Here is a 19029-nt window from a genome sequence, read left to right on the forward strand (position 1 = left end):
AAACCCCAGGAAGAGTAGCTGTTGCCTTGGCAGGAACTAATGGGGATCCATAATAAACCCCAGGAAGAGTAGCTGCTGCCTTGACAGGAACTAATGGGGATCCATAATAAACCCCAGGAAGAGTAGCTGTTGCCTTGGCAGGAACTAATGGGGATCCATAATAAACCCCAGGAAGAGTAGCTGCTGCCTTGGCAGGATGGGTCTGTCTGGTAAAAACAGAGACAGCAGTGACCTCTAGTGGTTGACCTAGGAGCATGCTCTCTGTCCTGATCTCTGCCGCGCTGAGGGATAAAGGCTGTTTGTAACCTTTCAAAAAAAACAAATGAAAAGTTAAAAAAAAAAAAGTTATCATAGCGACACGTTGACTACGTTAAAGGTGTAGAGATAGTATGTGCGTGCTGGACGCTACTATCGCTTTTTTCTTCCAGAAATATTATAACCCCTAGCACCACAAATCTGATCAACTTGGAATCTAGTCTTCTCAAGTCTGTGTGTAACCTGAACACACCCGACCAAACACCTAGCAAAATCGTTTTTGGGGGGGATGTAATAAATATTCAGAATCCAATTCAAATTTAATGTAGACGTGATGACGTCTTCCCTCTACGATCAACACGAGGGTTTGGGTGAACATTTTTATCCGTCGGGATTCCTGGTCTGTGATTGGCCGACACGCCTTGTCCATCATACTCAGTAGACCGGGCTTGGAGGAACATGTTGAGACGTTTACAAACTGCGAAATCATCCGACATCATACAACGCGTTTACACTACAAACACAAACTGGTGGGTACAGCAGGTCCGCCTGTGACGTTTCAATGTTGTGTTTTTTTTTGTGGTGTGGTTTTTAAACGTTGTATATGTTGTTGTGTTTACCGAGACTGAGCGCAAAACTAAATCTGTGCGTCCGTCCGCTCATCAGCAGACGGCGCGCTGAGCGCATCCGGGAGTCAGGAGAGGAACGCATGAATACTGAATACCGTTTATAATGGTGTCTCTGTTTTACAGGCCGTTATTATGTGGATGATGAGTCCTTCATTGCTTTCATACTGAACCATATTGTATGTTCTGTTTTCTTAGCTTTATGGTGTGATGCCATAACATGATATGATGCGTTATGTTATGATGTATTGTATTATGTATTATGATGTATTATGTTATGATGTATTATGTTATGATGTATTATGTTATGATGTATTATGTGTTATGATGTATTATGATGTATTATGTTATGATGTATTATGATGTATTATGTTATGATGTATTGTGTTATGATGTGTTATGATGTATTATGTTATGATGTATTATGTTATGATGTGTTATGATGTATTATGTATTATGATGTATTGTGTTATGATGTATTATGATGTATTATGTTATGATGTATTATGTTATGATGTATTATGTTATGATGTATTATGTTATGATGTATTATGTTATGATGTATTATGTTATGATGTATTATGTGTTATGATGTATTATGATGTATTATGTTATGATGTATTATGATGTATTATGTTATGATGTATTATGATGTATTATGATGTATTATGTTATGATGTATTATGATGATTATTATGATGTATTATGTTATGATGTATTATGTTATGATGTATTATGATTATTATGTTATGATGTATTATGATGTATTATGTTATGATGTATTATGTTATGATGTATTATGTTATGATGTATTATGTTATGATGTATTATGTTATGATGTGTTATGTTATGATGTATTATGTTATGATGTATTATGATGTGTTATGATGTATTATGATGTATTATGTTATGATGTATTATGTTATGATGTATTATGTTATGATGTATTATGATGTTATTGTGTTATGATGTATTATGTTATGATGTATTATGTTTATGTATTATGTATTATGATGTATTATGTTATGATGTATTATATGTATTATGATGTATTATGTTATGATGTATTATGATGTATTATGTTGCATTATGTTATGATGTATTATGTTATGATGTATTATGTTATGATGTATTATGATGTATTATGTTGCATTATGTTATGATGCATTATGTTATGATGTATTATGTTATGATGTATTGTGTTATGATGTATTATGTTATGATGTATTATGATGTGTTATGATGTATTATGTTATGATGTATTGTGTTATGATGTATTATGTTATGATGTATTATGATGTGTTATGATGTATTATGTTATGATGTATTATGTTATGATGTATTATGTTATGATGTATTATGTATTATGATGTATTATGTTATGATGTATTATGATTATGATGTATTATGTTATGATGTATTATGTTATGATGTATTATGTTATGATGTGTTATGATGTATTATGATGTATTATGTTATGATGTATTATGTATTATGATGTATTATGTTATGATGTTATTATGTATTATGATGTATTATGTTATGATGTATTATGTTATGATGTATTATGTTATGATGTATTATGTTATGATGTATTATGTTATGATGTATTATGTTATGATTATTATGATGTATTATGTTATGATGTATTATGTTATGATGTATTATGATGTATTATGTTATGATGTATTATGTTATATGTTATGATGTATTATGTTATGATGTATTGTGTTATGATGTGTTATGTTATGATGTATTATGTTATGATGTATTATGTTATGATGTATTATGTTATGATGTGTTATGATTATGTTATGATGTATTATGTTATGATGTATTATGTTATATTGTATTATGATGTATTATGTTATGATGTATTATGTTATGATGTATTATGTTATGATGTATTATGTTATGATGTGTTATGTTATGATGTATTATGTTATGATGTATTATGATGTGTTATGTTATGATGTGTTATGTTATGATGTGTTATGATGTATTATGTTATGATGTATTATGTTATGATGTGTTATGTTATGATGTGTTATGTTATGATGTATTATGTTATGATGTATTATGTTATGATGTGTTATGTTATGATGTATTATGTTATGATGTATTATGATGTGTTATGATGTGTTATGATGTATTATGTTATGATGTATTATGTTATGATGTATTATGATGTATTATGTTATGATGTATTATGATGTATTATGTTGCATTATGTTATGATGTATTATGATGTATTATGTTGCATTATGTTATGATGTATTATGTTATGATGTATTATGTTATGATGTATTATGATGTATTATGTTGCATTATGTTATGATGCATTATGTTATGATGTATTATGTTATGATGTATTATGTTATGATGTATTATGATGTGTTATGATGTATTATGTTATGATGTATTATGTTATGATGTATTATGTTATGATGTATTATGTTATGATGTATTATGTATTATGATGTATTATGTTATGATGTATTATGTATTATGATGTATTATGTTATGATGTATTATATTATGATGTATTATGTTATGATGTGTTATGATGTATTATATGATGTATTATGTTATGATGTATTATGTATTATGATGTATTATGTTATGATGTATTATGTATTATGATGTATTATGTTATGATGTATTATGTATTATGATGTATTATGTTATGATGTATTGTATTATGTATTATGATGTATTATGTTATGATGTATTATGTTATGATGTATTATGTTATGATGTATTATGTTATGATGTATTATGTATTATGATGTATTATGTTATGATGTATTATGTTATGATGTATTATGTTATGATGTATTATGTTATGATGTATTATGTTATGATGTATTATGTATTATGATGTTATTATGTTATGATGTATTATGTTATGATGTATTATGATGTATTATGTTGTATTATGTTATGATGTGTTATGTTATGATGTATTATGTTATGATGTATTATGTTATGATGTATTATGTATTATGATGTATTATGTTATGATGTATTATGTTATGATGTATTATGTTATGATGTATTATGTTATGATGTATTATGTTATGATGTATTATGTTATGATGTATTATGTTATGATGTATTATGTTATGATGTATTATGTTATGATGTATTATGTTATGATGTATTATGTATTATGATGTATTATGTTATGATGTATTATGTATTATGATGTATTATGTTATGATGTATTATATTATGTATTATGATGTATTATGTTATGATGTATTATGTTATTATGTATTATGTATTATGTTATGATGTATTATGTTATGATGTATTATGTTATGATGTATTATTATGATGTATTATGTTATGATGTATTATGTTATGATGTATTATATTATGATGTATTATGTTATGATGTATTATGTATATGTATTATGATGTATTATGTTATGATGTATTATGTTATGATGTATTATGTTATGATGTATTATGTTATGATGTATTATGTATTATGATGTATTATGTTATGATGTATTATGTTATGATGTATTATGTTATGATGTATTATGTTATGATGTATTATGTTATGATGTATTATGTATTATGATGTATTATGTTATTATGTATTATGATGTATTATGTTATGATGTATTATGTTATGATGTATTATGTTATGATGTATTATGTTATGATGTATTATGTTATGATGTTATGTTATGATATATTATGTATTATGATGTATTATGTTATGATGTATTGTATTATGTATTATGTATTATGTTATGATGTATTATGTTATGATGTATTATGTTATGATGTATTATATGTTATGATGTATTATATGTATTATGATGTATTATGTTATGATATATTATGTTATGATGTATTATGTTATGATGTATTATGATGTGTTATGATGTATTATGATGTATTATGTATTATGATGTATTATGTTATGATGTATTATGTTATGATGTATTATGTTATGATGTATTATGTTATGATGTATTATGTTATGATGTATTATGTTATGATGTATTATGTTATGATGTATTATGTTATGATGTATTATGTTATGATGTATTATGTTATGATGTATTATGATGTATTATGTTATGATGTATTATGATGTATTATGTTATGATGTATTATGTTATGATGTATTATGTTATGATGTATTATGTGTTATGATGTATTATGTTATGATGTATTATGTTATGATGTATTATGTTATGATGTATTATGTTATGATGTATTATGTTATGATGTATTATGTTATGATGTATATGTTATGATGTATTATGATGTATTATGTTATGATGTATTATGTTATGATGTATTATGTTATGATGTATTATGTTATGATGTATTATGTTATGATGTATTATGTATTATGATGTATTATGTTATGATGTATTATGTTATGATGTATTATGTTATGATGATTATGTTATGATGTATTATGTTATGATGTATTATGTTATGTATTATGTTATGATGTGTTATGATGTATTATGTTATGATGTATTATGTTATGATGTATTATGTTATGATGTATTATGATGTGTTATGATGTGTTATGATGTGTTATGATGTATTATGTTATGATGTGTTATGATGATGTTATGATATGTTATGATGTTATTGTGTTATGATGTATTATGTTATGATGTATTATGATGTGTTATGATGTATTATGTTATGATGTTATGATGTATTATGTTATGATGTATTATGTTATGATGTGTTATGTGTATTATGTTATGATGTGTTATGATGTATTATGTTATGATGTATTATGTTATGATGTATTATGTTATGATGTATTATGTTATGATGTATTATGTTATGATGTGTTATGATGTGTTATGATGTGTTATGATGTATTATGTTATGATGTGTTATGATTATTATGTATTATGTGTTATGATGTATTATGATGTATTATGTTATGATGTATTATGTTATGATGTATTATGTTATGATGTATTATGATGTATTATGATGTGTTATGATGTATTATGATGTATTATGTTATGATGTATTATGTTATGATGTATTATGTTATGATGTATTATGTTATGATGTATTATGTTATGATGTATTATGTTATGATGTATTATGTATTATGATGTATTATGTTATGATGTATTATGTTATGATGTATTATGTATTATGATGTGTTATGATGTATTATGTTATGATGTATTATGTTATGGTCTATTATGTTATGATGTGTTATGATGTATTATGTTATGATGTATTATGTTATGATGTGTTATGTTATGATGTATTATGATGTGTTATGATGTGTTATGATGTTATGATGTATTATGTTATGATGTGTTATGATGTGTTATGATGTGTTATGATGATGTGTTATGATGTGTTATGATGTATTATGTTATGATGTATTATGATGTGTTATGATGTATTATGTTATGATGTGTTATGATGTATTATGTTATGATGTATTATGTTATGATGTGTTATGGTGTATTATGTTATGATGTGTTATGATGTATTATGTTATGATGTATTATGTTATGATGTATTATGTTATGATGTATTATGATGTATTATGTTATGATGTATTATGTTATGATGTATTATGATGTATTATGTTATGATGTATTATGTTATGATGTATTATGATGTATTATGATGTGTTATGATGTATTATGTTATGATGTATTATGTTATGATGTGTTATGATGTGTTATGATGTGTTATGATGTATTATGTTATGATGTATTATGATGTGTTATGATGTATTATGTTATGATGTGTTATGATGTGTTATGATGTGTTATGATGTATTATGTTATGATGTGTTATGATGTATTATGTTATGATGTGTTATGATGTGTTATGATGTATTATGTTATGATGTGTTATGATGTATTATGTTATGATGTATTATGTTATGATGTGTTATGATGTATTATGATGTATTATGATGTGTTATGATGTATTATGATGTATTATGTTATGATGTGTTATGATGTGTTATGATGTATTATGTTATGATGTATTATGTTATGATGTATTATGTTATGATGTGTTATGATGTATTATGTTATGATGTGTTATGATGTATTATGATGTGTTATGATGTGTTATGATGTATTATGTTATGATGTATTATGTAATGATGTATTATGATGTATTATGTTATGATGTATTATGTTATGATGTGTTATGTTATGATGTGTTATGATGTATTATGATATGATGTATTATGTTATGATGTATTATGTTATGATGTATTATGTTATGATGTGTTATGATGTGTTATGATGTATTATGTTATGATGTGTTATGATGTATTATGTTATGATGTATTATGATGTATTATGATGTTATGATGTGTTATGATGTATTATGATGTGTTATGATGTATTATGTTATGATGTGTTATGATGTATTATGATGTATTATGTTATGATGTATTATGTTATGATGTGTTATGATGTGTTATGATGTATTGTGTTATGATGTATTATGTTATGTTGTGTTATGATGTATTATGATGTATTATGATGTGTTATGTTATGATGTATTATGTTATGATGTATTATGTTATGATGTGTTATGATGTGTTATGATGTGTTTTGATGTGTTATGATGTATTATGTTATGATGTATTATGTTATGATGTGTTATGTTATGATGTGTTATGATGTGTTATGATGTATTATGATGTGTTATGATGTATTATGTTATGATGTGTTATGATGTATTATGATGTGTTATGATGTATTATGATGTATTATGTTATGATGTGTTATGATGTATTATGTTATGATGTGTTATGATGTGTTATGATGTGTTATGATGTATTATGTTATGATGTATTATGTTATGATGTATTATGTTATGATGTATTATGATGTGTTATGATGTGTTGTGATGTGTTATGATGTGTTATGTTGTGTTATGATGTGTTATGATGTGTTATGATGTATTATGTTATGATGTATTATGTTATGATGTGTTATGATGTGTTATGATGTGTTATGATGTATTATGTTATGATGTATTATGTTATGATGTGTTATGATGTGTTATGATGTATTATGTTATGATGTTATGATGTGTTATGATGTGTTATGATGTATTATGTTATGATGTATTATGATGTGTTATGATGTGTTATGATGTGTTATGATGTATTATGTTATGATGTGTTATGATGTGTTATGTTATGATGTGTTATGATGTGTTATGTTATGATGTGTTATGATGTATTATGTTATGATGTGTTATGATGTATTATGTTATGATGTGTTATGATGTGTTATGATGTGTTATGATGTGTTATGATGTATTATGTTATGATGTATTATGTTATGATGTATTATGATGTGTTATGATGTGTTGTGATGTGTTATGATGTATTATGTTATGATGTGTTATGTTATGATGTGTTATGATGTGTTATGATGTATTATGTTATGATGTATTATGTTATGATGTGTTGTGATGTATTATGTTATGATGTGTTATGATGTGTTATGATGTGTTATGATGTTTTATGATGTATTATGTTATGATGTGTTATGATGTATTATGATGTGTTATGATGTGTTATGATGTATTATGTTATGATGTATTATGATGTGTTATGATGTGTTATGATGTATTATGATGTGTTATGATGTGTTATGATGTATTATGTTATGATGTATTATGATGTGTTATGATGTGTTATGATGTATTATGATGTGTTATGATGTGTTATGATGTGTTATGATGTGTTATGATGTGTTATGATGTGTTATGATGTATTATGTTATGATGCGTTATGATGTATTATGTTATGATGTGTTATGATGTGTTATGATGTGTTATGATGTGTTATGATGTATTATGTTATGATGTATTATGTTATGATGTATTATGATGTGTTATGATGTGTTGTGATGTGTTATGATGTATTATGTTATGATGTGTTATGTTATGATGTGTTATGATGTGTTATGATGTATTATGTTATGATGTATTATGATGTATTATGTTGCATTATGTTATGATGTGTTATGATGTATTATGTTATGATGTATCGTGTTATGATGTATTATGTTATGATGTATTATGTTATGATGTATTATGTTATGATGTATTATGTTATGATGTATTATGTTATGATGTATTATGTATTATGATGTATAATGTTATGATGTATTATGTATTATGATGTATTATGTTATGATGTATTATGTATTATGATGTATTATGTTATGATGTGTTATGATGTATTATGATGTATTATGTTATGATGAATTATGTATTATGATGTATTATGTTATGATGTATTATGTATTATGATGTATTATGTTATGATGTATTATGTATTATGATGTATTATGTTATGATGTATTATGTTATGGTGTATTATGTTATGATGTATTATGTTATGATGTATTATGTTATGATGTGTTATGTTATGATGTATTATGTATTATGATGTATTATGTTATGATGTATTGTATTATGTATTATGCTGTATTATGTTATGATGTATTATGTTATGATGTATTATGTTATGATGTATTATGTATTATGATGTATTATGTTATGATGTGTTATGATGTATTATGATGTATTATGTTATGATGTATTATGTATTATGATGTATTATGTTATGATGTATTATGTTATGATGTATTATGTTATGATGTATTATGTTATGATGTATTATGTATTATGATGTATTATGTTATGATGTATTATGTATTATGATGTATTATGTTATGATGTATTATGTTATGGTGTATTATGTTATGATGTATTATGATGTGTTATGTTATGATGTGTTATGTTATGATGTATTATGTTATGATGTATTATGTTATGATGTATTATGTTATGATGTATTATGTTATGATGTATTATGTTATGATGTATTATGATGTATTATTTTATGATGTATTATGTTATGATGTATTATGTTATGATGTATCATGTTATGATGTATTATGTATTATGATGTATTATGTTATGATGTATTATGTATTATGATGTATTATGTTATGATGTATTATGTATTATGATGTATTATGTTATGATGTATTATGTATTATGATGTATTATGTTATGATGTATTATGTATTATGATGTATTATGTTATGATGTATTATGTTATGGTGTATTATGTTATGATGTATTATGTATTATGATGTATTATGTTATGGTGTATTATGTTATGGTGTATTATGTTATGATGTATTATGTATTATGATGTATTATGTTATGATGTATTATGTATTATGATGTATTATGTTATGATGTATTATGTTATGGTGTATTATGTTATGATGTATTATGTTATGATGTATTATGTTATGATGTGTTATGTTATGATATATTATGTATTATGATGTATTATGTTATGATGTATTGTATTATGTATTATGCTGTATTATGTTATGATATATTATGTTATGATGTATTATGTTATGATGTATTATGATGTGTTATGATGTATTATGATGTATTATGCTGTATTATGTTATGATATATTATGTTATGATGTATTATGTTATGATGTATTATGATGTGTTATGATGTATTATGATGTATTATGTATTATGATGTATTATGTTATGATGTATTATGTTATGATGTATTATGTTATGATGTATTATGTTATGATGTATTATGTTATGATGTGTTATGTTATGATGTATTATGTTATGATGTATTATGTTATGATGTATTATGTTATGATGTATTATGTTATGATGTGTTATGTTATGATGTATTATGTTATGATGTATTATGATGTATTATGTTATGATGTATTATGTTATGATGTATTATGTTATGATGTATTATGTTATGATGTGTTATGATGTATTATGTTATGATGTATTATGTTATGATGTATTATGTTATGATGTATTATGTTATGATGTATTATGTTATGATGTGTTATGTTATGATGTATTATGTTATGATGTATTATGATGTATTATGTTATGATGTATTATGTTATGATGTATTATGTTATGATGTATTATGTTATGATGTATTATGTTATGATGTATTATGTATTATGATGTATTATGTTATGATGTATTATGTTATGATGTATTATGTATTATGATGTGTTATGATGTATTATGTTATGATGTATTATGTTATGGTCTATTATGTTATGATGTGTTATGATGTATTATGTTATGATGTATTATGTTATGATGTGTTATGTTATGATGTATTATGATGTGTTATGATGTGTTATGATGTGTTATGATGTATTATGTTATGATGTGTTATGATGTGTTATGATGTGTTATGATGTGTTATGATGTGTTATGATGTATTATGTTATGATGTATTATGATGTGTTATGATGTATTATGTTATGATGTGTTATGATGTATTATGTTATGATGTATTATGTTATGATGTGTTATGGTGTATTATGTTATGATGTGTTATGATGTATTATGTTATGATGTATTATGTTATGATGTATTATGTTATGATGTATTATGTTATGATGTATTATGTTATGATGTGTTATGATGTGTTATGATGTGTTATGATGTATTATGTTATGATGTGTTATGATGTATTATGATGTGTTATGATGTATTATGATGTATTATGTTATGATGTATTATGTTATGATGTATTATGTTATGATGTATTATGATGTATTATGATGTGTTATGATGTATTATGATGTATTATGTTATGATGTATTATGTTATGATGTATTATGTTATGATGTATTATGTTATGATGTATTATGTTATGATGTATTATGTTATGATGTATTATGTATTATGATGTATTATGTTATGATGTATTATGTTATGATGTATTATGTATTATGATGTGTTATGATGTATTATGTTATGATGTATTATGTTATGGTCTATTATGTTATGATGTGTTATGATGTATTATGTTATGATGTATTATGTTATGATGTGTAATGTTATGATGTATTATGATGTGTTATGATGTGTTATGATGTGTTATGATGTATTATGTTATGATGTGTTATGATGTGTTATGATGTGTTATGATGTGTTATGATGTGTTATGATGTATTATGTTATGATGTATTATGATGTGTTATGATGTATTATGTTATGATGTGTTATGATGTATTATGTTATGATGTATTATGTTATGATGTGTTATGGTGTATTATGTTATGATGTGTTATGATGTATTATGTTATGATGTATTATGTTATGATGTATTATGTTATGATGTATTATGATGTATTATGTTATGATGTATTATGTTATGATGTATTATGATGTATTATGTTATGATGTATTATGTTATGATGTATTATGATGTATTATGATGTGTTATGATGTATTATGTTATGATGTATTATGTTATGATGTGTTATGATGTGTTATGATGTGTTATGATGTATTATGTTATGATGTATTATGATGTGTTATGATGTATTATGTTATGATGTGTTATGATGTGTTATGATGTGTTATGATGTATTATGTTATGATGTGTTATGATGTGTTATGATGTATTATGTTATGATGTGTTATGATGTATTATGTTATGATGTATTATGTTATGATGTGTTATGATGTATTATGATGTATTATGATGTGTTATGATGTATTATGATGTATTATGTTATGATGTGTTATGATGTGTTATGATGTATTATGTTATGATGTATTATGTTATGATGTATTATGTTATGATGTGTTATGATGTATTATGTTATGATGTGTTATGATGTATTATGATGTGTTATGATGTATTATGTTATGATGTATTATGTAATGATGTATTATGATGTATTATGTTATGATGTATTATGTTATGATGTGTTATGTTATGATGTGTTATGATGTATTATGATATGATGTATTATGTTATGATGTATTATGTTATGATGTATTATGTTATGATGTGTTATGATGTGTTATGATGTATTATGTTATGATGTGTTATGATGTATTATGTTATGATGTATTATGATGTATTATGATGTGTTATGATGTGTTATGATGTATTATGATGTGTTATGATGTATTATGTTATGATGTGTTATGATGTATTATGATGTATTATGTTATGATGTATTATGTTATGATGTGTTATGATGTGTTATGATGTATTGTGTTATGATGTATTATGTTATGTTATGATGTATTATGATGTATTATGATGTGTTATGTTATGATGTATTATGTTATGATGTATTATGTTATGATGTGTTATGATGTGTTATGATGTGTTTTGATGTGTTATGATGTATTATGTTATGATGTATTATGTTATGATGTGTTATGTTATGATGTGTTATGATGTATTATGATGTGTTATGATGTATTATGTTATGATGTGTTATGATGTATTATGATGTGTTATGATGTATTATGATGTATTATGTTATGATGTGTTATGATGTATTATGTTATGATGTTATGATGTGTTATGATGTGTTATGATGTATTATGTTATGATGTATTATGTTATGATGTATTATGATGATGTATTATGATGTTATGATGATGTGTTATGATGTGTTATGTTGTGTTATGATGTGTTATGATGTGTTATGATGTATTATGTTATGATGTATTATGTTATGATGTGTTATGATGTGTTATGATGTGTTATGATGTATTATGTTATGATGTATTATGTTATGATGTGTTATGATGTGTTATGATGTATTATGTTATGATGTGTTATGATGTGTTATGATGTGTTATGATGTATTATGTTATGATGTATTATGATGTGTTATGATGTGTTATGATGTGTTATGATGTATTATGTTATGATGTGTTATGATGTGTTATGTTATGATGTGTTATGATGTGTTATGTTATGATGTGTTATGATGTATTATGTTATGATGTGTTATGATGTATTATGTTATGATGTGTTATGATGTGTTATGATGTGTTATGATGTGTTATGATGTATTATGTTATGATGTATTATGTTATGATGTATTATGATGTATATGATGTGTTATGATGTATTATGTTATGATGTGTTATGTTATGATGTGTTATGATGTGTTATGATGTATTATGTTATGATGTATTATGTTATGATGATGTATTATGTTATGATGTGTTATGATGTGTTATGATGTGTTATGATGTTTTATGATGTATTATGTTATGATGTGTTTGATGTATTATGATGTGTTATGATGTGTTATGATGTATTATGTTATGATGTATTATGATGTGTTATGATGTGTTATGATGTATTATGATGTGTTATGATGTGTTATGATGTATTATGTTATGATGTATTATGTTATGTTATGATGTGTTTGATGTATTATGATGTGTTATGATGTGTTATGATGTGTTATGATGTGTTATGATGTGTTATGATGTGTTATGATGTATTATGTTATGATGTTATGATGTATTATGTTATGATGTGTTATGATGTGTTATGATGTGATGTGTTATGATGTATTATGTTATGATGTATTATGTTATGATGTATTATGATGTGTTATGATGTGTTGTGATGTGTTATGATGTATTATGTTATGATTATGTTATGATGTGTTATGATGTGTTATGATGTATTATGTTATGATGTGTTGTGATGTATTATGTTATGATGTGTTATGATGTGTTATGATGTGTTATGATGTTTTATGATGTATTATGTTATGATGTGTTATGATGTATTATGATGTGTTATGATGTGTTATGATGTGTTATGATGTATTATGATGTGTTATGATGTGTTATGATGTGTTATGATGTATTATGTTATGATGTGTTATGATGTGTTATGTTATGATGTGTTATGATGTATTATGTTATGATGTGTTATGATGTATTATGTTATGATGTGTTATGATGTATTATGTTATGATGTGTTATGATGTATTATGTTATGATGTATTATGTTATGATGTGTTATGATGTATTATGTTATGATGTGTTATGATGTGTTATGTTATGATGTGTTATGATGTATTATGTTATGATGTGTTATGATTATGTTATGATGTGTTATGATGTATTATGTTATGATGTGTTATGATGTGTTATGATGTGTTATGATGTGTTATGATGTATTATGATGTGTTGTGATGTATTATGTTATGATGTGTTATGATGTGTTATGATGTGTTGTGATGTATTATGATGTATTATGATGTGTTGTGATGTGTTATGTTATGATGTATTATGATGTGTTGTGATGTATTATGTTATGATGTGTTATGATGTGTTATGATGTGTTGTGATGTGTTATGTTATGATGTATTATGATGTGTTATGATGTGTTATGATGTGTTATGATGTGTTATGATGTGTTGTGATGTGTTATGTTATGATGTATTATGATGTGTTATGATGTGTTATGATGTGTTGTGATGTGTTATGTTATGATGTATTATGATGTGTTATGATGTATTATGATGTGTTGTGATGTGTTATGTTATGATGTATTATGATGTGTTATGATGTGTTATGATGTGTTATGATGTGTTATGATGTGTTATGATGTGTTATGATGTTATGTTATGATGTATTATGATGTGTTATGATGTGTTATGATGTATTATGTTATGATGTGTTATGATGTGTTGTGATGTATTATGTTATGATGTGTTATGATGTGTTATGATGTGTTATGATGTATTATGATGTGTTATGATGTGTTATGATGTGTTATGATGTGTTATGATGTATTATGATGTGTTATGATGTGTTGTGATGTGTTATGTTATGATGTGTTATGTTGTGTTATGATGTGTTATGTTATGATGTGTTATGATGTGTTATGATGTGTTGTGATGTGTTATGATGTGTTATGATGTGTTGTGATGTATTATGTTATGATGTTATGATGTGTTATGATGTATTATGTTATGATGTGTTATGTGTTATGATGTATTATGTGTTATGATGTGTTATGATGTGTTATGATGTGTTATGATGTGTTATGATGTGTTATGATGTTGTGATGTGTTATGTTATGATGTGTTATGATGTGTTATGATGTGTTATGATGTGTTATGATGTGTTGTGATGTGTTATGTTATGATGTATTATGATGTGTTATGATGTGTTATGATGTGTTGTGATGTATTATGTTATGATGTGTTATGATGTGTTGTGATGTATTATGTTATGATGTGTTATGATGTGTTATGATGTGTTATGATGTATTATGATGTGTTATGATGTGTTATGATGTATTATGATGTGTTATGATGTGTTATGTTATGATGTGTTATGATGTGTTATGATGTGTTGTGATGTGTTATGTTATGATGTATTATGATGTGTTATGATGTGTTATGATGTGTTGTGATGTGTTATGTTATGATGTATTATGATGTGTTATGATGTGTTATGATGTGTTATGATGTGTTATGATGTGTTATGATGTGATGTGTTATGATGTGTTATGTTATGATGTGTTATGATGTGTTATGATGTGTTATGATGTGTTATGTTATGATGTGTTATGATGTGTTGTGATGTATTATGTTATGATGTATTATGATGTGTTATGATGTGTTATGTTATGATGTGTTATGATGTGTTATGATGTGTTGTGATGTGTTATGTTATGATGTATTATGATGTGTTATGATGTGTTATGATGTGTTGTGATGTATTATGTTATGATGTGTTATGATGTGTTGTGATGTATTATGATGTTATGATGTGTTTGATGTATTATGATGTGTTATGATGTGTTATGATGTGTATTATTGTGATGTGTTGTGATGTTATGATGTATTATGATGTGTTATGATGTGTTATGATGTGTTGTGATGTGTTATGTTATGATGTATTATGATGTGTTATGATGTGTATTGATGTGTTATGATGTGTTATGTTATGATGTATTATGTTATGATGTGTTATGATGTTATGTGTTATGATGTGTTATGATGATGTATTATGATGTGTTGTGATGTTATGATGTATGTGTTATGATGTGTTATGATGTGTTATGATGTGTTATGATGTGTTATGTTATGATGTGTTATGATGTGTTATGATGTGTTATGATGTGTTATGTTGGTAGTAACACTGTTCCAGATTATGAGTGGATTGATTGATTAACTGTTGTGATTGATTGTGTGTGTGGGGTCCCTGGTTCCGCTGTAGGAAGGGCTGAGTGCAGCGTGGGTGCCCAGGGATAGGCCGTCTGAGGCTGGGGAGCAGAGTGGCCAGTCCCCCCCGGTTATGAACCACACCGAGGGAGGCCTGGTCATCTTCAGCGCCAACTCACACCCCTCCTCCAGGGAGATCAGCAAGAGGATAGGAGAGTCAGTACACACACGCACACGCACGCACACACACACACACACACACACACACACACACACACACACACACACACACACACACACACACACACACACACACACACACACACACACACACACACACACACACACACACACACACGCTGGCTTTTCATTGGTCAGCTCTCCCTGTGCTCTGTTTTCATTGGCTATGTCTCCCGTGTGCAGGCGTCTGGGGGTGGAGCTTGGGAAGGTTCAGGTGTACCAGGAAGACAACAGAGGTGAGACTCTGACCACTGACTTCTGACCTTCAGACCTCTCTGTCACACGCCATTACCCTCTTCTTCATTACCCTCTTCCCCATTACCCTCTCCCCCATTACACTCTCCTCCATTACCCTCTCCTCCAACAGTCTGATCCTCTCCTCCATCCCCCTCTCCCTCAGCACCATCGCGCCCTCCCAATCCTCCATCCCCCTCTCCCTCTCCTCCATTCCCCTCTCCCTCTCCTCCATCCCCCTCACCCTCTCCTCCATTCCCCTCACCCTCTCCTCCATCCCCCTCACCCTCTCCTCCATCCCCCTCACCCTCTCCTCCATTTCCCTCTCCCTCTCCTCCATCCCCCTCTCCCTCTCCTCCATCCCCCTCTCCCTCTCCTCCATTCCCCCCACCCTCTCCTCCATCCCCTTCAGGGGGTGTTGTTGTGCTGGACTGTTGTTTGGGTCTGTGCAGACTGGAGTGTTCCAGCTCCACCTGCCTTACCTCCAGCTGGGTGAATGTATCCTTCATTTCAATGAGGGAGTAGTAGTCCGTGCTGGGAGGTTGACTCTCCGCTGGGGGTGGCTCGTCTGTGGGGTTATACAATGAAGAGGTCTGGTCTGACCTGCTCGGGGTGGAGGGTATCTTTCTCAAGAGAGAGATTATCTTGCTGAGCTATCTCTATGATTATGTGAAAGTAAGCATTTCACATGTGCTGTTGAATTCAGCACGTGACAAATTAAAACATGTATTTGATTTTGATCTGATTGGGTTGATAATGTTACAGACGTGTCCAGGTTGATATCCTCGTTGTCTAGTATCCTGAGTTTCCACCCCTTCACTTAACACCCCCCCACCACCTCTTAGGATGGTACTGATAGAGATGGCACTGATGGAGATGGCACTAATAGAGATGGCACTGATAGACATGGCACTGATAGAGATGGCACTGATAGAGATGGTACTGATAGAGATGGTACTGATAGAGATGGTACTGATAGAGATGGCACTGATAGAGATGGTACTGATAGAGATGGTACTGATAGAGATGGTACTGATAGAGATGGTACTAATGGAGATGGCACTAATAGAGATGGTACTGATAGAGATGGTACTGATAGAGATGGTACTGATAGAGATGGTACTGATAGAGATGGTACTGATAGAGATGGCACCGATAGAGATGGTACTGATAGAGATGGTACTGATAGAGATGGTACTGATAGAGATGGTACTGATAGACATGGCACTGATAGAGATGGTACTGATAGAGATGGTACTGATAGAGATGGTACTGATAGAGATGGTACTGATAGAGATGGCACCGATAGAGATGGTACTGATAGAGATGGTACTGATAGAGATGGTACTGATAGAGATGGTACTGATAGAGATGGTACTGATAGAGATGGTACTGATAGACATGGCACTGATAGAGATGGTACTGATAGAGATGGCATTAATAGAGATGGCACTGATAGAGATGGCACTGATAGAGATGGTACTGATAGAGATGGCAGCTTTGCTTCTCGTCCTTAAAAGTTTTATCGAAGTTTTATCACATACAACCGGGAAGAGCTATTGGATATCAGAGAGATGTCAATTTACCAGCATAACCAGCATTACGACCAGGAATACGACC

The 19029-nt window shown here is 27.4% G+C and overlaps 1 protein-coding gene across 1 annotated transcript in view; it reads left to right on the top strand.

Annotated features, from left to right (window-relative positions):
- The first annotated feature begins 698 nt into the window (after nucleotides 1–698).
- LOC124020646 (phosphoribosyl pyrophosphate synthase-associated protein 2-like) overlaps nucleotides 699–19029 on the top strand; it is a 40178-nt gene continuing 21847 nt past the window's right edge. The window contains exons 1-3 of the mRNA XM_046335887.1: nucleotides 699–785; nucleotides 16991–17151; nucleotides 17359–17411. Of these exons, the coding sequence (XP_046191843.1) occupies nucleotides 17069–17151; nucleotides 17359–17411 (136 nt within the window). The 5' untranslated portion in view covers nucleotides 699–785; nucleotides 16991–17068. The remainder of the gene's footprint in view (nucleotides 786–16990; nucleotides 17152–17358; nucleotides 17412–19029) is intronic.

Source organism: Oncorhynchus gorbuscha, unplaced genomic scaffold, assembly GCF_021184085.1.
Source record: "Oncorhynchus gorbuscha isolate QuinsamMale2020 ecotype Even-year unplaced genomic scaffold, OgorEven_v1.0 Un_scaffold_872, whole genome shotgun sequence".
Classification (NCBI taxonomy): Eukaryota; Metazoa; Chordata; class Actinopteri; order Salmoniformes; family Salmonidae; genus Oncorhynchus; species Oncorhynchus gorbuscha.